This window comes from Spinacia oleracea, chromosome 1 (assembly GCF_020520425.1).
Source record: "Spinacia oleracea cultivar Varoflay chromosome 1, BTI_SOV_V1, whole genome shotgun sequence".
NCBI lineage: Eukaryota > Viridiplantae > Streptophyta > Magnoliopsida > Caryophyllales > Amaranthaceae > Spinacia > Spinacia oleracea.
In genome coordinates this window covers 99,484,938-99,508,204 of record NC_079487.1, presented here as the reverse complement: position 1 = coordinate 99,508,204, position 23,267 = coordinate 99,484,938, and the positions used below count along the sequence as shown (strand labels likewise).

At 34.4% G+C, this 23,267-nt stretch overlaps 3 protein-coding genes across 3 annotated transcripts; 2 read left to right on the top strand and 1 right to left on the bottom strand.

Moving 5' to 3' along the window:
- Nucleotides 1-3,579: 3,579 nt before the first annotated feature.
- LOC110796695 (pectinesterase 1-like) lies at nt 3,580-7,864 on the top strand. Its single transcript, XM_022001772.2, has 5 exons — nt 3,580-3,744; nt 5,346-5,694; nt 5,964-6,170; nt 6,269-6,510; nt 7,341-7,864. The coding sequence occupies exons 1-5, from the start codon at nt 3,608-3,610 to the stop codon at nt 7,498-7,500; spliced, it is 1,095 nt and encodes a 364-aa protein (XP_021857464.1). The 5' UTR covers nt 3,580-3,607; the 3' UTR covers nt 7,501-7,864.
- Nucleotides 7,865-13,836: 5,972 nt separating this feature from the next.
- On the top strand, nt 13,837-14,752 carry LOC110796691 (uncharacterized). Its single transcript, XM_022001767.2, has one exon. The coding sequence runs from the start codon at nt 14,024-14,026 to the stop codon at nt 14,573-14,575; it is 552 nt and encodes a 183-aa protein (XP_021857459.1). The 5' UTR covers nt 13,837-14,023; the 3' UTR covers nt 14,576-14,752.
- A 2,505-nt stretch (nt 14,753-17,257) lies between these two features.
- LOC110796690 (xyloglucan O-acetyltransferase 3) lies at nt 17,258-21,593 on the bottom strand. The gene is made up of 3 exons (XM_022001766.2): nt 21,044-21,593; nt 20,487-20,770; nt 17,258-18,482 (listed from the first exon to the last, which is right to left on the bottom strand). Exons 1-3 carry the CDS (start codon nt 21,327-21,329, stop codon nt 17,697-17,699), a joined length of 1,356 nt encoding a protein of 451 aa, XP_021857458.2. The 5' UTR covers nt 21,330-21,593; the 3' UTR covers nt 17,258-17,696.
- Nucleotides 21,594-23,267: the final 1,674 nt, after the last annotated feature.

Genomic DNA, 23,267 nt, shown 5'->3' with positions numbered 1-23,267 from the left:
AGCACCTACACAGCTGTTGAATCTCCTTCATCACTTTCTTTGGCATTACAAATATCTGACACCAGTAAAGTTGCATACTAAACAGTACAAACTTAACTAGCTGTAGTCTCCCTGTATAAGACAAGAACTTTGCAGTCCATCTTCTAATTCTTGCACTTGTTCTCTCAATGAGAGGTTTATAGTCAACATATCTCAATTTCCTGGTAGTAAGAGGTACCCCCAGGTATCTAAAGGGAAAGGATCCTTTTTTGATACCAATTTCATCAACTATCTGATTCTCCACATCAGCAGGAATACCAGCTGTATACACTTCACTTTTATGTAAATTTGCACTAAGACCAGAAGCAGCAGGAAATTTTAGAAAAGCACCAAACAAGGAGACAACAGAAGGCACATCTGCTCTAGCAAACATCAGCAGATCATCTGCCAACATCATATGAGAAATTCCCAACTTTTTACATCTTGGATGAAACTTAAAACTCCCCTCTGAAGTGGAAACTGCAAGGCTTCTTGATAAGTATTCCATACCCAGGGCAAAGAGGTATGGAGACATAGGATCACCTAGTCTTAAGCCTTTCTTTGCAGAAATAGGAATAGTTGGAAAACCATTCACCAAAATTAAATAAGAAACAGTACTGAGGCATTGCATCACCCATTTTATAAACAACTCTGGGAAACCTAATTCTTGCATCATAGCCTTCAGAAAAGGCCACTCAAGAGAGTCATAAGACTTCTTTAGGTCAACCTTGATCATACATCTAGGAGAAATATGTTTCCTGGAATAACACTTCACTAGCTCAGTAGCTAATAGGATATTATCAGCAATATTCCTGCCAGGAATGAAGCCAGCTTGGGCATTATTCACCACCTCCCCAATGACTGATTGCATTCTGTGAGTTAAAATTTTAGAGATCAATTTATACACAATTGAACAACAGGCAATAGGTCTGAAATCCTTAATGTTAGAAGCATTCTTCACTTTAGGAATCAGAGTGACTGCTGTGTTGTTGACCTGTTTCAACACTTTCCCAGTGGCAAAAAACTCCTAGACATCTTTGTATATGTCATCCTTCAGAATATCCCATGCAGACTTGAAGAACTGACTGTTAAAACCATCTAAGCCTGGAGCTTTGTTGATATCAATACCCTTCAGAGCCAGATCAATCTCCAAGGTAGTTACAGGAAGCACTAGAGCCTGTGCAGAGTCTGCAGACAATTGCTTCCCCTTTCTCACAACTGAAATATCAATGCCCTCTAAGGAAGCAGCAGCAGAACCAATTAGATCATGGTAAAAGGAACTGATCTCCTTCTTGATGTCCTCAGACTTGGTTAGTTTTACTCCTTGACTATCATACAAAAAATCAATATTGTTCTTGGCATGTCTCTCTTTCATAGCATTAAAAAAGAACTTGGAATTTGAGTCTCCAGTTTGTAGCCACTGGATTCTGGATTTTTGCTTCCAAGCACACTCTTGAACTTTGAGGAATTTCTTTAGATGCATGATGTGCTCCCTCTCATTCTCCTGTAAACTAACATCAGAGGGGGAGTGAACTAACTGGCTTTGAATATCATCAAGTTCCCCTCTGATAGTATCAATTCTTTCCTCCAGTCTTGCAAATTCCTTATGATGAAGTTGTTTGAGGCCCTTCTTGACAGCTTTCAATTTCTGCCACACTTGAAACATAGCAGTGCCAACAACAGGGGTATCCCACCCTTCCTGCACTACCTGCCTAAAACATACATGAGAAGCCATGTAATTAAAAAACTCAAATGGTCTACTACCTCTTTGGTGAGCAATATTACAATCCAGCAAGAAGGGAGAATGATCTGAAATTCCAGGATTCAAATAATCCACACACACATCCGTGAACTTGCTTTGACAATCACAACACCCAAAGGCCCTGTCAATTCTAGAGGATATTCTTTGATCACCTTGGCCTTTGTTGCTCCAGGAGAACAGGTTACCACAGCTTTTCAATTCAGTGATCCCAGTTGCCTGAATGCAATCTTCAAAATCCCTTGTTTCTGCAATCTGAACTTGCCTTCCATTTACCCTATCACCTGAGTACAACACAGAGTTGAAATCTCCCATGATTAGCCATGGCCTATTCAAAGCTGCACTGAGACTCACTAACTCAGTCCACAGTGGTCTCCTATGCTCAATGGTGTGAAGCCCATACACTGCAGTGAAGCACACACTAAACAGCCCATCTTTATCACTCAGTTCACCATGGATAGTCTGGTCAGTCTTCCTACTCAACTGAAAGTTCACCCTATTATGTTTCCACCCAATACATATCCTACCTTTAAGAGAACAAGCATAGTTCATCTCCCAAAGCCACGCAGCCCCAAATTTATTCTGAATTTTTTTTGCATTTCCTTCCTTCACTCTAGTTTCAATAATAGCAATAACACTAATATTATGCAGACTCAATACCTTCTTAACCTCGACCACCTTACTAGGGTCATTAAGACCCCTCACATTCCAGGAGCAGATTATCATGGTGGGTAATCACTCTCCCCTCCCTCTACTCCATCCTCATGTAAAGAGAACCCTGGTGCAATGTCAACCACAGTATGAACTTGGGCAAGACCAAGGGATCTTTCATGTGTTTTAGGTTCTCTCCTCCTCCTTGAAACAACTCTCCATCCATCATCTTGAACATTACTTTGTTCATTCTGGCCACAGGGAGTATGTTCACTCTCAGCATCTTTCTCTTCCACTTCTCTATCCAACACTGGAGCATCATGATTAGTTGCAGGAACTACAACAGCTGCTTGAACTGTCTTTGGTTTCCACACCTTGTTTACTTTCTTAGGCACATGTACTGCAGGCTGGAACCTAGTACGTAGTACTACTCTTTTTCACTTGACAATCATGCCCAATCACCTTACAGTCTTTACAGTCTTTTTCACTTTATTTAATTTCTCTTACGGCCATTCACTTTTTTACACATTTCTCTTCCTTTATCCATATCTTATTATATTCAATCAACTTTTCTACCTTTGTCTTAATATTTGTGCAAATAGTAACCGTAGGGATCTTTATGAAACGGATGTAGTACTTCGTATAATCGGCAGCTTAAAATTACTAACACAATGAAAATATAAAAACCCCTTAACCACTTCATGATTTACGTCCAAAAACCAATCATCTTCCTCTTTAAAATATTATATTTTGATTTTCTTTCTACTCCATATTTCATTAACTTCGCACACAATATTTGCATATAAGACTAGTTGCCCTATTTCATCTTCGATAGGTATTATATTAAAAGAACGTAAAATTAAATTAAATTTAGAGGTACATTAAGAATTAGTGAGTTTCCTCAAAGAAAGAATGAGTGAGAATATATTGGATTTAATTTTGTTTCATGTTTTTTAGAGGAACCTTTTTTTCCTAAAATAGAATAACGAATGTATTTTTAGTTCAATATTATCCTAATTGCAGTCTTTTACTCATATCCATCGATATATGGGGGAGTTTCTTTGCATCCTCAAATTTTTATAATTTTTCTCTTTCTTCATATTATATATAGCATAATATTTGCAAATTATCAATCTAACAATAACAAATTGTAGAAAAATAAAGAGAAAAAAAAAAGGAATGATAAAACGACTTTGTATTATTTTGGCAAGTTTTCTTCTTGTCAATAGAACTTTAACGATAAAGGCTCAAACATTAATTCCTGAAAATAATGCTGAAATTAATACCTGGTTTCAAGCTGCAATAAAACCAATTAGGTACACTTAATATTCTTCTCTCCTTCGTCTTCTTTTAAACTAGTGTTTTTTTGGGGAAGGAATTAAGCAACTACTGCGTATTATAGAATGTAATTTCAATTCCTCCAAAGTTTGAAGGTTTTGAAAGAACGAGGTCATACAAATATGTTCTAAATTTATAACAATTTCCCCATCTTGCAATTCAATGGTCACCACATGGTCCATATTACTATATTATTAGAAAGAGAAAATTAAATGATATTTTTCAATTGTATATTCTTAACAATTTTAATGTAGCTTTTGGATTTACTACCATTAAATATTATGTGTTTGTGTTATTTCTATAAGAAATCAAATTGATTGACCGATATAAAACAACATGTTCATTGATTCTGTTGTGCCCTTAATCGTGGCCTAAAAAGAAAGTGTTCTTTCAACAGATTTTATTGTTTACTTGAATCTTTAAGTTTATATTGAATGTCAACATAGTATAGTATTCTTAAATTTAAGTAATTCAGAGCCTTTCTCCTCCTTTTATGTCTCCGGATTCTGTAGAGACTGTGTTTTTCAAATTTTGTACAAGATCAAACAAATGAAAAATATTTGATAATTTTTAAAATGTTTGTGAAATATCAAATGAGTTGTTTTGAAATACCGTTCTTTATGAAATCCTTATAAGAAGAAGGAGAAGAATGAGCTTTGAATCACTTAAAGAGCTTTTAAATCACTTAAAACTATTGAGAAACAAAAGAGATATTCTAGTTTTTTTTAAAAAAAAACTGTAAAGTAGTATTGTTACCAAAACAAAAACATACTTTAAGGTAGTAAATTATAACAAAACTTTCATAAGGTAGTTACAAAGTGGTATATTTTTAAGGTACTTCTTCGTCCCTTTTTCTTCTTTACGTATTCAGTTTTAGGTGTCCCATTTTAATCTTTACATTTGTGATATTTTCTTTTATATCGTAGCATAAAAGTCCCTAATATCCTGTCAGAAATCGTGCTAAGTGATTATTTTAACCAATCAAATTCATTGGTCCATTAAATCTCTCAAACTTTCTCACTGGAACAATCTTTCTCACTTTTCCAATGTCATATTTTTAATAAAAGTGAAAATATAATTAATAAACGTAATTTGCATTGTTCACTACAAGAATATGTATCTTTAACGACAACCTATTTACGACGGGTCAAAAATCCCGTCGCAAAAGCCTTTTGCGACGGGGCTAACAACCAAACAAGGACGGGAATAACCGTCGCAAATGTCTTTTACGACGGGCTTACGATGGATTTACGACGGGATTCCTATTTACGACGGCCCCCTTTTATGACGGGTTCGCGACAGGAAATCCCGTCGTTAATCAACGATTATTGACCTTTCGCGACGGGATTTCCCGTCGTTAATAGTACAATTTCTTGTAGTGGTTTAAGTATAAAAAAAAAATCTTTATTCACATTAATCATTTGTTAAATTGTGCGTATGATACCGAACATAAATAATAAAAAGGACATGAGGAGTACGGAGTAGTAATTACCAAAATTTCCTACTTTGTACAGTATAAGTTACAACCTTAAAATAAGTGAGTTGCTATTGAAAATAATAATTTTTTAATATTCTGCAGTGGACGACAGGGAACATTAGACCCCAATGTTATAGAAGCTGAGAGTGGTGGGCTAGAAATCATTAATGTGAGACAAGATGGAAGTGGAAAATTTAAGACAATATCGGATGCCGTGAAACATGTTAAAATAGGAAGCACTAAACGTGTAGTTATAACAATTGGTCCAGGAGAATATAAGGAAAAAGTTAAAATCGATGAATTTAAACAATACATCACTTTGTTAGGAACAGATCCTAACAATAGGCCAACTATAACATTTGCTGGTACGGCTGCGGAGTTTGGAACTGAAGATAGTGCAACATTGATTGTGGAAGCTGATTACTTTGTCGCTACAAATATAATTGTTTCGGTATATAATTCATCTTTCTCTTTAATACGGCTAATTATATTCATATTTTTTGTAATACATGTTTCTCTAACTTTTTTAATCTAGAATTGAATTTTTGGCTTTTCATATTTTAATTTTAATATTTAATTCACTAAATATGCATGTGCATCCTTAAAATAAAATCGTTGAGACTATTACTATTGTGAAAGAAGTACTGACGTAGTGTTTAATGAGGAGCATACATTATTTTAGAAATCTTTAAATTGTGCATAATTTATTTATAAATACAGAATGCGGCTCCAAGACCGAATGGCCAAAGGAAGGGAGCTCAAGCTTCAGCAATAAGAATATCCGGTGATAAAGCTGCATTTTACAATTGCAAATTTACAGGATTTCATGACACTGTTTGTGATGACAGTGGAAAACATTTCTTCAAGGATTGTTATATTGAAGGGACGGTTGACGTTATCTTTGGTGAAGCTAGATCTTTATATTTGGTACATCAATACAACTTACATTTAATTTTGACTAATAAAATTCGAAGTATTGTGCATATTAGTATGTTGATTGAATAATGATTCTTTTACATTAACAGAACACTGAAATCCATGTTATAACGGGTGATCCAATAGCAGTAATAACCGCTCATGCAAGAATGAGTGTCGATGGAGAAGGTGGATACTCATTTGTACATTGTCCAGTGACTGGAACGGGTGGTAATGCATTGTTAGGCAGAGAATGGATGGAAGCTGCGCGAGTTGTTTATTCGTTCTGTACCATGAGCGACGTCGTCAATCCTAAGGGTTGGTCTGCTGATTCCAAGCCACAAGTTCAAAAGTAAATCACTTTTCTCCTTTTTATATTCCTAATATATTAATTAAGAGAAATAGTTGTTTTTAAGAAACTTTAAATTCTCTTCTTTAAAAATTAACATTTTTAACAAAATACTTATGAGATTGACATACTATAAATGTTTATAGTAATAATTAAATAATGACATAAATTTAGTGCATAATGTTATTTCTATCAAATATAATTCTTAGAGGAAAATGATGTACATTTTGAAATAATATAAATGTTTATACTAATGATCTGTTATGTTCGACTTATTTTGACATATTTCAGACAAAATAAATTAGATATGTTCAGCTAAGAGTGCGTTCTATTCACTTATTTTTTTCACTTATTTTTCCTAAAGTTATCTTATTTGAACTTATATGAATTTATTAGAACTTATCAAAACTTATTTTAGTTATAAATTATACTTGTCAACCCTTATTTTTCCTGAACTTATCTTATCTGAACTTATTTCTCATGAAATAAGTGGAAATAAGGTGAACCGAACATAACTTAAATTCAGATAATATAAGTTCAGTTTTTTTAAGACATTTTCACACACAAATTATAAGTTTATATCATAAGTTTTTTTTAGATAAAATAAGTTCAAATGAGTTCAAATGATACCTAATGCTAACTATATCTGCATTAAGCACATATAGTACTACTTGGATAAAATAAAAAAAAAAAAATCCTTAGTTAGACTAACATCTTAATAATATAATTCACTATTTCAATTTAATGTTAAGAATAATGATGTGAATAAGTAATCCCTCTATTAAATTTATGTTATTGTAATGATATTAAGATCTTCTAATGGAATGTGGTAGGACGATATTTTTTGGAGAGTACCATAACAAGGGTCCCGGTGCATCTCTTGCGAAAAGAGTTCCATATACCAAGCAGTTGACGGAGGCAGAGGCCAAACAGTTCATAAGCCTGGAATACATTGACGCAGCTAAATGGCTTCTTCCACCTCCAAAGATATAAAACATGTTATCCTACTTGCCAAAAGGAAAGGTGATAAGTTCAATTAGGTATATCATTTATATTTTTATTAAGATTAGCCTAGATACGCGCACGAAAACTCGAATTGAATTTGGTATTAAACTTTGAAACCCCGAGTAATAAAGTGGATACAAGAAAAATCCGCTATAGTACGTAGAAAAGTGCGTAGTGTCTAGACAAGTTAGTTTTTTTTTTTTTTTAAAAGAGAATTGTATAGTATTCTATTTTCTTATAATTTGTTGTAGTTGTATATATAACTAACAGACTTTTGTAGGCTATTTAATTTAATACTTATTAGTAAGTGTTATTTTATTTTTATATTCATTATAGTTGATTCTTGAGAGGATATTTATTGTTAGTTGTTACTCTTACAACTTTTTTAATATGTCCGAAAATTTTCTTTATTTTCTCCTCTTTACTAATCATATCAAAATTTTAAATGTTATATGTATCATTTCATATAGTTTTTTTAGAGAGAAGACGATTATTGTTATTTTTGTGTGTTTAGGTTAGAGTTTATTTTTGTGTGTTTTGTTTGTTTTACCAAAACATAATAATACCGAAAAATTACTCTCTCTCTAAAAACCCCTTCTCCCAAAAACTCAAACCCTAGCCGCCGCCACCGCCCTTAGCAGGCTCGTTGGTGGCCGGAGCACCTCTGCTCGCTCAGGTCGCCGGCGAGCCTGCTAATTTAGCGCTTCACCGTTCCTAGTAAGTTAATCTTTGTAGATCGTGTAGTTTTCCGGCCGAGAAGTGAAAGAGGAACCAAGCCGCCACCGTCTCGCGGTTTCCCCATCCTCTTAGTTCGTCGATCTCGCCGGATTTCTTGTTCAGAATTAGTCATCTCTGTCGTGTTCAAGTGTGGAGTTGTTGTGTTCAAATAAGGAATTATTGATCAGATCAAAGTTCACAACCTCGGCGTCCTATCTCCAAAGCTAACCCAAGCGCCGCCGACGACAATCTCGCCGGTAAAGGTAAAAGTTTAGGGTTAGGGTTTCTTGTTTGGGTTAGGATTTTGCTAGTTTAGAGGCTTATTTGATCTGATTTTGGATTGACTACTTTACCGGATTTAACCTTGTCGCTGCCGTCTTGTGGTGTCGGAGTAACCCGATCTTGACGGTAAAGGTAAAGATTTAGGTTGTATTGGTATTAGTTGTAGTCGTTTTTCTTGAAATCCTAGTTGTCCCTAATTGGTTTAGGGATGTGCGTGGCTTTCTCCATGTGTTGCTTGTTTTTCGACAGGGTTGATTCGTTTTTGAGTTTGTTTATCTTTAGTTCTTGTTGGTTTTGGTGGGTTGTAGTGTGTTGGTTCTCTTTATTTTCATTGGATGTGTTCCTATATGAGGTTGTTGCATTTGTTGTTAAACACATGTTTTTGGTTGTGTGGGTTGTATTAAGGTGTCCTATGTGGGATAGCCTTTGTTGGAAGATTGATGGAGCTGAGAAAAGTTGGGATTAGTTAATAGGTTGTTGGAGGCAGTGATAATAGATGTTGTTTTCTCTTTCACAGATTGAAAGTCATTATGTGGAGGAGAGGGGTTGGGATGTAAGTTGAGGGAAGAAGGTATGTGTGGGAGGGGGTTTTGGTATTCATGGGTCATGGTTGTCTGTTCGCTGTTGAGATTAACTAATGGTAATTCTCAATTTAGGTTAGCGATGACTTTGTTTATCGCTTTCAAAAACTTTTATTTCAACGCTGCTCCCCGTTCTACGGGGGTTCATAGCATGCTTTCCGAGTCACTTTTGGTGATTCTTACAGCTTGTGAGCAAATCTCAGGCTCTTTGCAACCGGCTCGTGTCGTTACTACTCTTCTACTTCTTTCCTTGTATGTCAAGTTTTACAGGTTCTTAAGGTCGCCTTCAATAGTTTACCTCCCCAGCAAATCAGTCTTCAAGGAACTCACTAAAAAAGGCTTTGGCACGCTATGTGTGGTCTGGCGTTGTAAACAAAGCCAAGTCAACAATCGAGGGTCCAACGGAGAAGAGCCTATGCATTTAGTTTGTTTTGTAGTATGTGTAATGGTCTATAAAGACCCTAATACTTTGTTTAGTGTGTAAACTTTTTAATTTATGTAAAATTAAGCCTATGTCAAAAAAAAAAAAAAAAAAAACAATCGACAAGGGAGAATCAATGAAAACGTTAAGGGGTGGAATAATTTGTGTTGTCTCTTTAATCATGTTAACTAGTTTTTAGGTCCGGGCGATGCCCCGGGTTACTGCATTAGTAACATTTATATTATTATATAGGATTTGAAAATGTTATAGATCAATTCCTTTTTATTACATTTATTAGTATTCTTTATACAATGATAACATGTAACGTGTTATGGCTCAATGGTAAACACTTCATTGTTTAAACATGAGGTCACGGGTTCAAGTCTTATACACACTTCTCTCCAAGAGCATGACCCGACTGATGCAGGTGTCTGATCCACCGCAATTTAGAAGGTGGTCATGGTGCACATAGAGCATGGTACACCTTAAGAATACTAGTATATAATTGAAAGAACATCTGGTTACGAGAAAAGAACATGAATATTTTTTTTTATTTAGGTTTTTAATAAATAGTAAAATAATATATTATATTTATAACAAAAAGTGAAATATTATATCGCATGTTCTTTTGCCGTAGTGTCATGTTCTTTTGCTTATGCACATATGTTCTTTTGGTGCAACATGCTCTATGTGCACCACGGTCCATAGTCCACGGATTGTCCATCCACTGATCCTTTTAGCCCTTTACCAAACAAGTAGTACTAAATTCTCTGATGTATACTTCCTCCGATTCTTTTTAGTTGCAACACTTTATTTTGTTGCAACTATTTTGAAGCGAAAGAAGTAAGTAGTAAGGTGGTAAAACTTGATTATTTTTTCAATTGTTTGACAAATTTACACAAGGAAAATTATGGATACAATTTTTTTAATCCTTTGTACGCTCCTATTTACATGAGTTTGATTTGGACATATAATTATTCACATAAGTTCATTTGACTTCCTTTTGTGATTTATACTTAAGAAAAAACATAATTGTGTGGAATCTTGTTAGATTCGTCTCAATAAATATTTTTTAAATATCAACTTTATATAACTTTTTCTTATCCATAATTAAAGATATTAAGGTTTGAAACCGTGCATTAGCAAACGTGACTAAATAAATGTGTCATGTAAATAAAAACAGGGGAAGTATATAACATGTCAAAATTTTGTCTACCAAATAAAATAACATTAACTCCCGCGTAGCCCGCACAGGGTCGTTGGGCGTTGCAAAACAGTAGCCTCATTGCATGCCATCGAGGCATCAGTGCACTACATCTTCCACAAGGCCTGCTTAGCAGCCTTGCCTCGCCAGCATGCCCGTACTGGCTCTCGCACTCGCTCTCCGTTGTTGCTTGCTCCATCGCAAGACACAATGTGGTGTCTACATATTGTATTTAAATCCGTATTTAATTGATTGCTTGATCTGTGGCTTAAGGTTTATTCTGAGACTTGATTAGATTGGGCAAAACTCACGTATAAGAAATCTGTAAAAGTACCTCACCTCCAACAAGTTTGAGGCTGCCACATTTCCACTATAGTATCTTTGTCGATCTCCTCGATCTAGAATATCTTACGTTAATTGATCTCAGAAAGTGTCATTTTTTACACACATGTAGGGATGGCAATGGGTCTAAGATCCGATCCAGATTCGGTTGGACCCGATCCATTTAGAAGTGTCTGGGTCCGAAATAAATAGACCCTGTGAATCTGGGGCGGATCTGGGTCTTTGTTCAATGGAGCGGGTCTAGGTCTGGATCCAAGAATTAAAGATACAGATCCGGTCCAGATCCGACTCACAGACCCATATATATAATTTTTAAAAAAAAATTATTAAAATTTAAATATGATTCAATCTTTACGTGCTAAACTTTATTTCAGTTCTTATGATACTAAATTATTTAAATATTGTTTAACGTGACATATAAATAATAATATTAGAAACTTTAAATACTTATTGTAATATAAGGCTAATATGATTTTTTTCCTAAACAAAATTAACGAATATTCCATATTTAGTGGTTTTATTAAAGCAACATTACGTTTACATAAAAAAATGGACGAAAAAATTACGTAATATAAGAAAAATGAGGGATAAATTTTTTTGGAAAACAAATACGCTTAGACCCATTCAGGACCCAGGTCCGACCCTAGACCCATTGGATCTAGGTCTGGATCTGATTCTTTTAGACCCAGCGGATCTGGGCCGGATCTGAATCCACCTCTTAAAAAGCGGGTCTGGGTCTGGATCCTATCGGACCCGATCCAGATCTGACCCGATCCAGATCTGACCCGATCCAGATCTGACCCATTGCCATCCCTACCCACATCTTTCAAAAAATTTCGCGTGGTTATGACAATCTAATTAAATGCAGAATCAATAGTAAAAACGGTCTCATGAATTGATTAATCAACCAGTAAAGCAATAAATGAATTATACAAAGTGTACCGTGCCTTCCTTAGGTGTGCAACCGAACAAGATCACTTAGTTCAAGGACTTCAAATGTCACCCCTTTATAGTTTCTCCATATATGGTAAGTCTGAATTCATCTTGAGGATATTAATTTTTCTTTTTTTTATATAATTGACTTAGAATAAACTATAAAGGTAAGTATGTTCTACGTCAGCTGCAAAATGCTTCTGAGCGACTCGAGTAAAGACCAAGGTATATTCTACGCGTGGGATTCGAACCTGAGACCTGTTCACAGGCCCTCAGTCTTAACCACTAGGCCAATATAAAAAGGTATTTCTAGATGTAAGAAAAAATATTGTATCAAATTATGTTCTCATCAATAAAAATTTATGACCAACATAAAATCATGTTTAATTCCACCGTTATTTTTTAGATGATACAAATTTTTTGTTATCATGTTTACAAATGTAATATTTCAATCATTAATATTTAATATCTTTATTAGCAATGTGTAAAAGTTATAAAAAGTAATTATAACAATACCCCCCATATTTTTCTTAAGTATAAATGACAATTAATAGTTAAATTAGATTATGTAAATAGTGTCAAAAATCAAATTATGTCATCTAAGAAAAAATAGAGGAAGTGTACTGCGGAGTACACAAGAAGAAAACAATTTTTTTTTTATCGACAATAGAAGGAAAGCAATTCTTTGTCCATGCATTAATTTTAAAAAGGCAAAATTGTCAAAAAGTACCTTGTTTTTGTCTCAATTAGGAAAATAATACCTTAACTTTCTTATTTTGTCAAATAGTACCTTGAATTAAAATACTTTATTAAAAATGGGACCTTACTCCGACATTCCGGGCAAAATTAACCTTTTCCGACCAATTTTTCAATTTCCCCTCCAAACTATTGTGCGTGTGCAACAAACAAGCCAAAAAATCACGCGCCTTTGCTTACCTCTTATAAAAACAGCAACAACAACACCTAGACAAGACTTAAGGATCTACAGCCGTTTATTTTGGAGGGAAGCAGCAAGTTTATTGGGGGGAAACCAACTGAATTCAAGATCCAAAGGTATTATTTTCTATCTTTTCTTCTTTTGGATTTCTTGTCGCAATAAACTGAAATTGATTGCTTGTAATTAATTCCCATTACATATGTCTTCCCATTCTCATTCATCTCTTCGAAGATTTCGCACTACATGTGACTGTGGAATTCATTATGATGGGCCATTAAAGGCGTGGGCAATGAAAAACCCAGGAAGAAAGTTCATAGCCTGCAAGTTCTATGACTATGCAACTGGAAGAAGGGGATGCAAGTTTTTTGAGTGAGTGGACGAAGGTATCCTTGACTGGCAGAAGGATGTTACCAACCAATTGCTACTTGAAAAGAAAATTTTGCAATCCCAAATTGATTTACTCAAGGGGGAAATCAGCAGGCATGAGTAAGGTGGTTGAGATTCAATGTGAAACAGAAATGCAGAGGAGTAAATGAGAAGAAGTGAAGAGGAAAGGACGTTTGAACGTGGTTTGTTGTTTAGAGCGTGTCCTCACGCGTTTATTTCCCTCCCACGTTGTGCCAATGAACGGAATGAATGTCCGGTAAATTGAAAATTTGGCCGGAATATGGCAGTAAAGTCCCATTTTTAATAAAGTATTTTAATTCAAGGTACTATTTGACAAAATAAGAAAGTTAAGGTACTATTTTCCTAATTGAGACAAAAACAAGGTACTTTTTGACAATTTTACCTTTTAAAAATTTTAAAGGAAAAAGTTCTTAGGTTCTAAGAGTATACCGGATATTCGGGTGCTAACGAAGAAAAAAAACAATTACTTTTAATTTTTTTTAAAAAGGAAAAAGTTCTTAGATTCTAACCAAACCCAACCAAGTCAAGGTTCGATTTGGTTGGTTTTGCTCTCCCAACACATACATTTTCTCTCTCCTACTCCACTTATTCAGACAAATAACCCTTGATCTTACAATTTCCCCCAAATTTCTTCGATCCGCCATTAATAAATTCTCTGTTATTATCCCCAAATCGCAAAATCTACAATGTCACAAGGCTATTCAATCGAACTTTACTTCGATCCAGCCCTAGAAAACCAAATCCTCAAAGCTTGGAACGTCTTAGCTCGTCGCCAAATCAGTACCCAGCTTATAGAAATCGAATCCCGGCCCCACATAACCCTTTTCTCATCGCCATTTTTGGAGCCATCAAAAGTTGAACCTTTAATCAAGTCATTTGCAGCAAAACAAGAACCCTTACTCCTGAATTTCTCCTCAATTGGGTCACTCCCAAATGAGGGTAACCTCCTTTTTCTCTCTCCTACCCCTACATTGTCTCTCCTCCAATTCCATTCCCAGCTCTGTGATCTGCTGAAGAAAGAAGGGGTTGAAATTGGGGAAGATTATCGAGTCGATTCGTGGGTGCCCGTCTGCCCGGTTGCGCAGGAGGTGCCGAAGAATCGAATGGCCGAAGCGTTTAGTGTGCTGAGGGATTTGAAGTTGCCTATTGGTGGGTATGCTATGGATATTGGGTTAGTTGAGTTTTCACCGGTGCGGGAGTTTTTCTCTTTTATTCTTGGCAACACTTTAGATGGGTAAAATGTTTGTTTTGATTTGATTTTCACTTAGTACTAGCAGTTTTTAGATGTTTAATTGTGTTTTGTATGGAAAATGTTGGTATTTATTATATAAAAATATATAGTTTGGAAGTCAATCGAAGTCGTATTTGTAGAAAACTGGTTGTAGATTAATATGAATTGTTGCTTGTTTTGATCATGTTTGGCTTGTCAAATCATTCACATTTGGGATTGAACGGCACTGAATTTGCGCTGTTTATTGCTTTTGTGGTGAATTGTGAATTTGTGATCATATTGCTAATTATATCATTCCTACCAAAACAGGTAGTAGACTAGTAGTGTTAATACTACCTTCAGTTCTTTATCATTACATTGAGGATGATTTTGTTGAGGGTGTATTGAGAGTAGAGTCATTGCTTATGTGTTTGCGCATCTTGACCTCTGAATATCCTGCTCCTTGAGATTCTCAGTCGTTTTTGTAGGCGTTGAGGAAATTGAGCAGTTGATCTTTTCACTAAGTAACTAAAATGATGTGATAATAGCAGTTAAGTATAGCATTGGTGATTGAATTCCCCTTATATGACAGTAGAAGTTAAGTATAGCATTGGTGACTGAGTTCCCCTTCTCCTTGACTTCTAGAGGAGGAGCGAGGAGCTAAACGACAAAAGTTGTTCACATTGTGATAGGTGCTTAAGTACATCTTGACCTCCCCAGGAACCCACTCCTCACGATTCACAACTCTTTCCCCAAAGTAGTTAAAATTATTTGATAGATGCTTATTGTAGTAAATATAGCATGCTATTGGTTATTGCATTCCAACCCCCACCTCTTGTAGTGCATTGGTGGAGGGAAGGAGAATCTAGGCAACAGAGAATGTCCATCTGCTTTTGATCGGTGCATAATTGAACATGAGGTGTGTTTTATAGTTCTGGTAGTTTGATATTATTCCAAGAATTTGTAGTAATGGTGATGGGGCGTGAGTTTAGATGATGAGTGAATGAGAGTTTCATGCTGTGATTTTAATGTATAAGGTTGTTTAATATTTTTCAGTTTTGAATGACGAATGGTAATTGGTATAGAACTCATTACATTATTTGAGGGATATACTGATGCTTTGAATCGCAATTGACAAGGATTATCACGATGAATTGAATCATCAATCAACTCTTCTTTCCAATGGCGGCAAAGGAGCTTTTTGCAAATTATTTTGAACCTTTAAAACAGTTCGCCCCGTTAGTTTTTTACAACTAAACTCTCCCACTATCAATATTACTTGCTTGTCTTTTCTGTTATCCATGATACACTTCAGACCTCAGCACTTCATACATATAAGTTTTTCTCTTTATCATTCATCTCCAGCATCAGCATTTGCGCAGTTATATAGTCTGCTGTTCAGAACTTGGGACTGTCATCAATGCATATGCTTTCAACTATGCAAAGCTTCTGAATAACTATAGTTATTAGTTACATATAAAGGAGCTTAATTTTGAGATGTTTGATCCTATAGAAAATTGCTCCTCTTATCACTTCCACAAGCTGTTTTCCAAGTTTGATTTGCTTTGTTCTCTTTCTTATTGAATAAAACTCGTAATTTCTTTGATAATATAAATAGAGTAGGTATTCTTGTGCTTAGCTGCTTCTGAATTCTCCTTGTTTCAGTGTCTGCATAATCTGTAATGAATGTATGTTTAATTGAAGTGAAAGGGAATTTTTTAGCTTGCTAAGGGAAAGGCGAGTGGGTTAATATAGTAAGTCTTTGCACATAAGTTATATTATTGGGAGCTAAACTGAATACTTCTCTGTTTTTACATTCTTATAGTTGATTTTGAGCCCAGGTATGGAGATACACTTACAATTACTCCCTCCATTCCTAAATGTTTTTCCCGTTTTTATTTCGGGCGTTTCTATATGTTCTTCCCGTTTCTATTTGTGGACATGACTTTTTACCATAAATTTCTCCACCATCCTTTATTTAATTCATTCACATTTTCCCATTCACCTACCCAACCCCACTTTTATGATTTTTTATTACTTTATTAAAAATATCTTCTCTCTCCTTCATTTCTTTATTGCTTTCCTTCACTACTTTATTACTTTCTCTTACACTCAATCATTAATCTTACACCCAATTATTACAAGATTCCATTTTCTTAATTTTCACCCCAAACCTCAAATGGGAAGAACAAATAGGAACAGAGGGAGTAGAATTGAGAGGTAGAAGCTTTGATGGGAGTTCATAATACCATCTAATATTGGTAGGAACTGATAGGGGTAATAGATTCTCATTTCTCCCATTCCTCCCTAGAAAAGTAATCCCTCTGTTCTCCATCCGTCTTCTTTGTCAAGTTTCATTAAGTCTTAACTAACAATTACCAGCATCACTACTAGCTCCCTAGTTTCCTTTACTACCTTTGAATTTTTCTCCCTTATTTCAAGCATGACATTATGTCAGACTGATTGTAAAACAAGATAAGGGGTAGCCTGATTGTGAAACATGTTTCTGACTCTCCTAGTAAACATGCTGTGAAATGTAATGACCTTTTTATTGAAGATACTAAAGTCTAGATTCAAATTGTTCAGCTGAAAATATCTGATCTTCTATTAACTGAGGTTTAGAACAAATCAAGTTCGTTTTAGTCTTATGTTTTCCTGCTAATAGCTACTGTTTCTTTCGGCTGCTGAATTTTACCAGGTGATAACATTGACTATTTGGATAAACATGTTGTACTCATATTTGTTTTTTTTTTTTAATCAATTCGAGGTTGCATGGAAACTTGCAGAAGTTCTCCCTCCTGATTGAGATATCTCTTACAGTCTCCATCCGTCCAAATTGATAAATATTGCAAAACACATACAATCTCAAAAGCTACCGTTTATTTCTCAGTTGTATAGTTTCTGTAACAACGCTATTCTATCAGACAACAATGAATAACGTTCCTGTACGCTGTAGGATCCCTTGTCAGTACATTCTGCCTTAACTCACCAAACCATTTGAAATCTTACCAGTATACTGTAACTTCTACAACCAGCACCAGAAGTTATGCAAGCACATACACAACCCAACTATATTCAGACATACTGTATATGATATATATATATTCGCTGTACCTGTATTGTATTGTATTTTTCTACAATTATGGAAGCTATAATCCAACCTCTTTCTGCAAAACAGCCAACAAAAAATCGCTCCACGCATCAACAGGCCCAGGCAAGCACCAATGTACACAATCATTATACCCTTTCATCCATTTGTTACCCCAGAATTCACCAGGGTGACCATCAGGCCTCATTAACATCGCACGAGTTATATCCAGAACCCTTAACTTCCTCTTCTCTTCTCCCTTATCTTCTATCCTCGCCCTTTCGAGTTCTTCAATTTGCAATTCCCTTAACTCTAACTCGAACCTCTTCTCCATCTCTATCTCCTTACCCTTCTCTTCACCGTGTGGGCTAGTCCGGTTACAACCACCTCCGGTGTCCCATGCTCCATTCTCAAAATGGGCGGGTGAGAACGTTCTTATTAAGGTTACCATGTTCTTCTTGCATCCCTTGCAGTTATTTATGTATTTTAATGCAGAGCGAATCGACATTCTTAACGCGTAATTAAGGCCTAATTCGGGGGTGTTTGGCTCATCGCAGTAAACACACCCGATTAGTTTGCCTTGTTCATATAAGTAGTTCTTCCTGAAGAACCAATGCGCAGTTGAGACAATCACATAATCTAAGCCGGGTAGTTTCGAGGCCCATTTTTCATCAATCTTGTCGAAATGGAGGTTGAAACTGCCTGTACCTGAATTATTCACCATTCTTTCCTCTGACTTTACAAGAAATTTGGACCAGAAGATCATGAGAGTGAAGTTAGATGACGGAAAATGCCATGTCCGGAACCGATCCTCGGAGTCTTTATGTACATCCATTGGAACCTCTGCCTGCAAAAACAATTCAGGTATAAATCAAGATTTTGTTAATATAGGAGTACAAAGGCACTAATGGTAAATTGAATGAAACTTTCAGATTCATGATAATAGTTATAAACGTATCTTAACATAACCAATTCGAACAAAGTATTAAAAAATACAGGACATGTGACTTTACTGAGTGTTGAAGACATGAATCGATTCTTACAGTGTAAATGAAGGGGAAAAATACTAACTAAGTTCCGGGTCAGCAACTTTTATGTTTTATTTGCAAGAAAATACTCCCTCGGTTTTGTTTTATTTGCTTCATTTGACATTATTTTGAGAGTTCTTTAGGTTAAATAGAGCAAACTAAAAGGAGACGGAGGGATTATTTGATTATTTAATACTTTCCTATGAGACTGAACAGGATGTGCAAAGGATTAAAGAATTTCAAAATAACTTTGGGACAAACAAGCTTAATACTTTGATTATACTCCCTCCCCCATCCAAAAACTAACACTTCGTAGTTTCTTACAGTCCTGTTCTCCGAACTTCTTGTAATTAAGAATTCGTCATAACTTAAAAACAGATATATGTATCATTTATAATAATCACCTCCCACCTATCCTCTACTGGTCTACCCACAACTACAGATTTGTTCGGAAATCAAATATCAATATTCTCAATAGAGGAAATATTACAATCCAATGTGACTATATTTTCAGAACGGAAGGAGTATCATGTTATTATGTACATTCTCAATTTCAGTTAGTACAAACATATATGATGGGGTAAGAAATAGTATACTAACCTTAAACTTCTCAACACCTAATCAGGAAGTAGGAAGTAGGAAGTAGAAAGTAGAAACCAACTTTTGTAAATTTAGTTATAATCAAGTATTCTAACGAGTTGATTTTCTCTAAAATTTGGCTGTGTTTAGACAGTAAATTTTGACATTTGTATCACGGATTCACGCGTGATAACACTAACCAATTAGTAGTTGAATTCTTATTGTTCTTTGAATAATGTCTTAGAAAGCTTAAGATTAATTTGTTGACCTCCTTTTTCATGAGCTAAAAGTACCTAATTAATACCACTTTTTCTTAAGAACATAGAAGCATCTATCTTTTCTCTCCAAAATGTTTCCAAACCCTTAAGCTGTAGTCTAAAACAGTGTTAAAAAAAGTCAGAGAAAATGTCACAACTTTATGATCAAATAAGTTTACTGAAACTTATTTGACGATGCCAACTAGCTTAGTTTGTTAAAGTCTTGGTATTATGGAAGACATGAGATCAAATCTCGTCTACATCATTGCTCTTTAAAGGCTATCAATCACAGACCCAATTTCTGATTCTCTCTAGTTATTGTACTATCCAAAGTTTTAATGAAGAACTAGAAGGGGTTATTAGCTAATCCATTCACAATAATGAGCACTTTAGAATTTAAAAATGCAATCAAAGTAAAAACTTCATTATAACAAAAACAAACAAAAAAAACACATTTGCTTGCAAACTTAACATTGAATCTACATTAAATCATTTCTCCACATTCACGCAAAGGATATATTCATCAATTAGCCCATTTCCCTTCCACAATATTGAACATTTTTGTCACTGGGATCACCAAAATAAATACTCAATTTGGAATTAAATGTCTCCATACTATTTCAATTTTCAAATTACCCTATCAATATCAGTGCACAATGATTTATTTTGATTATTTCAAATTACACTATCAATAACTATGGACAATAATTTATTCGACTAATAGTTTCGGGAGCCATAACGATGACAATTATGGAGCCCTGTGCAAATTTTTTTAAGAATCAAACTCATGACCTTAACCATTACATAACAATATGCTACCATTGCTAACAATATGTTACCATTGCTACAATTTTTTGTTGTTAAATTAATTATGTTCTATCAGAAATTTGAAGTCCAGTTCCGTCCCTCACCAAACACACCCTAAAAGACTGCCACTATCGATTAACTAAATATTTTTACGAAAAATAAAATTATAAAAAAACTAACCTGGGACAGAAGGCAAAGAAGAGACTCCATGTGATTACGAGCAACAGAATCCCCAACAAAAGCCAATTTTTTACCACCAACAATTTTCAAAAATGTATGTGGATCAAACCTTGGAAGCTCACAGCCTTCTGGTTTCCATCTCCAATTCACAAAATCTATGTCAATTCTTCCATTTTTAAAGCAATTCTTCGACTCCGGAATCGTCGTACAACTATTTGCCGTATACTGAGATCCATTTAGGTCTGGTACCCATTTACCCTTAAACAAGTCACATTTATCATCCCCTATAAAAATAAAAATAAAAATAAAAACACATTAATGAGCAACAAAATTATAAGATCAATAACATGATTAATCAAGATTTTAAATTCAAAATTATAAAATTGATGGTTACTATAAGAACACAAAGAAAACGATCTTATAAACGTAACGCTGAAAAAATTATAAGACGGTTACACGTCACATTCAAACATGAAATTGCACCAAATTAAAAACATGAACAAGAACAAAAAGGAACGGATGCAGTATATATATTATATATAGTTTAGAGAAATTACCGGATTGTTGTTTGATCGGGTGCGGACGAGTTGTTATCGGAGGGAATTGTCGTTCTTCTTTTTGTTGTTGTTGTTGTATATGTTGTTGGGAGGAGAAATGGAAAGGGTTAGTAGAGTAGAGAAGAAAGAGGCTAAAACACGAGGTTAAACCAAGAAACCATAACAAAATTGGGGGTACTCCATTTTTGTAACTTTTTGTGAAATTCTTATGATTTCTTGCATTGTTATGAATTTTATCATACGGTAATGATGATGATGACGATGGGTTTATTGTATTTGTCTTCATTTCTCCCCCTTTTCACCATGCAAATTAACAAACAATAAAAATAAAAATAAAATAAAATAATTGGATTAATTGGGGAAAAAATTAAGAAATTGAAATAATTTGGGTGTTTATTTTTTGTGAGTGAGGGAGGAGTGAGTGAAATTGTAGTAATTTGTACGATGAATTTGTTTTGATGTTTGCGTTTGATTTGTACGCGTGTCAGGGGAATTTTATTAATTCCCTGTGAAAGAGATTTGATCTGAAAGCGAGAGTGCGAGAGAGGTTGCACCTATCGCGCTGAACATGATTCATAGGCGCCTTGCCGGCCTTTTTATAGTACTTTGTAATATTCCGATGCCCTTCTTCTTTTTGGCGAGTTCAGGGGCACGCGGTCACCCAAGATTGAATTCACGGGTCGTGTTGGGGTTGACTTAGCTTGAATTGGGTTGGTAATATCGATTGTTGAATTGAGTCTTATTAGGTTAGTTTTAAATTATGTTCGGTCATTTCGAATATAGTTGAATCATATCAGGTCAAATACAATATATAAATTATGTCAACTTAAAATGTCTCAACTTTTTATTAACTTAAATCACTTTCAACTTTTGGGTATCATCTCAAAAGTCAAAACGTTCTCTACCCATACTTAACTTACTCAATGGCTTAGTTTAGCCACTTGAAGGTGGCAATTGGCAAGGGGGTTTAGTGTACGTAATTGTAGGTCGATTTTCCAGTTATAAGGTATAACTATTTGATCATTAAAGTTGTGGGGAAAAAAGTTTACTTTATTTTGACTTTCAAGTTTCAACTAATTTTATTTCATTTGAAAACAAACTACATCGTATATATCTTATTGTCTACCTTTTTTAAATCCACAACTCTTCCTTATCATATTTTTGATTTGGTATGATATGATTTTATCATATTTTTGATTTGATATGATATGATTTTATTACTTATCCTTATACTAGTAATTAATTGATTATATTATTCTAATCTTATATATCATATCATAACGTGATATTTAATTTTACTTTTTTACTATTGTGATTGATACATATACTCCGTAATTAGTTTTAGTATAGTAAATTTAACTCCAACAAGATTTTGTTTTGATTTTCTTTCATTATAATATATCGTTCCCTTAATTATATCTGACAAAATTTATTTGATTTCTACTTGTTTACTTACACCATTTAAAGTATTAACTAGACTATGTCTGCACGCACGAATATTCTAAAATTATATTTGAGCATTTTTTTATGAAATATTTGAGTAACAAAAGAATTGTTCAAAAATAAAGTAGTACAACGTACGTATAAAAAGATTTTGATAGATTTAATACAAACTTTTATATAAGGCGGTTTTACACAAAAGACCGTCTTGGTGTCATGTAATTTAAGCAATGAAACTAATTAGTTAAGCAATGAAACTAATTCATTAAGCAACGGAACCAATTAGTTAAGCAATAGAACCAATTGGTTAAGCAACGTAAGCAATTAATTAAACAACAAAACCAATTAGTTAAGTACTGAAACTAATTAGTTAAATACTAGAATTAATTAGTTAAACATTAGAACCAATTAGTTATGGTGGTGGAACCAATTAGTTAAGTAATGAAATCAATTAATTAAGCAATCAAAACGGTCTTTTACGTAAGGAAGTCTTACACAAAAGCTGCAGTATATTTAATTTTCAAAAGATTAATAAAGTTAGGATAGTTTTTATGATTTTTACAAATATTAATTTTTGAGAAATAAATTACAGCTGCAAATTTATATTGAAGATCAGATAAATAGGGAATGATAAAATTTTAGTCAAATATACTACCATAAAAAGTTAATGAAAAAAATAAATTAATACAAAGAAAAAAATTGGCGGGAATTTTTTTCACCATGAAGTGATCTGCGTTATTTTTGGTGTCAGTTCTAGTATAATGCAATAGAAGATAGATTTTGT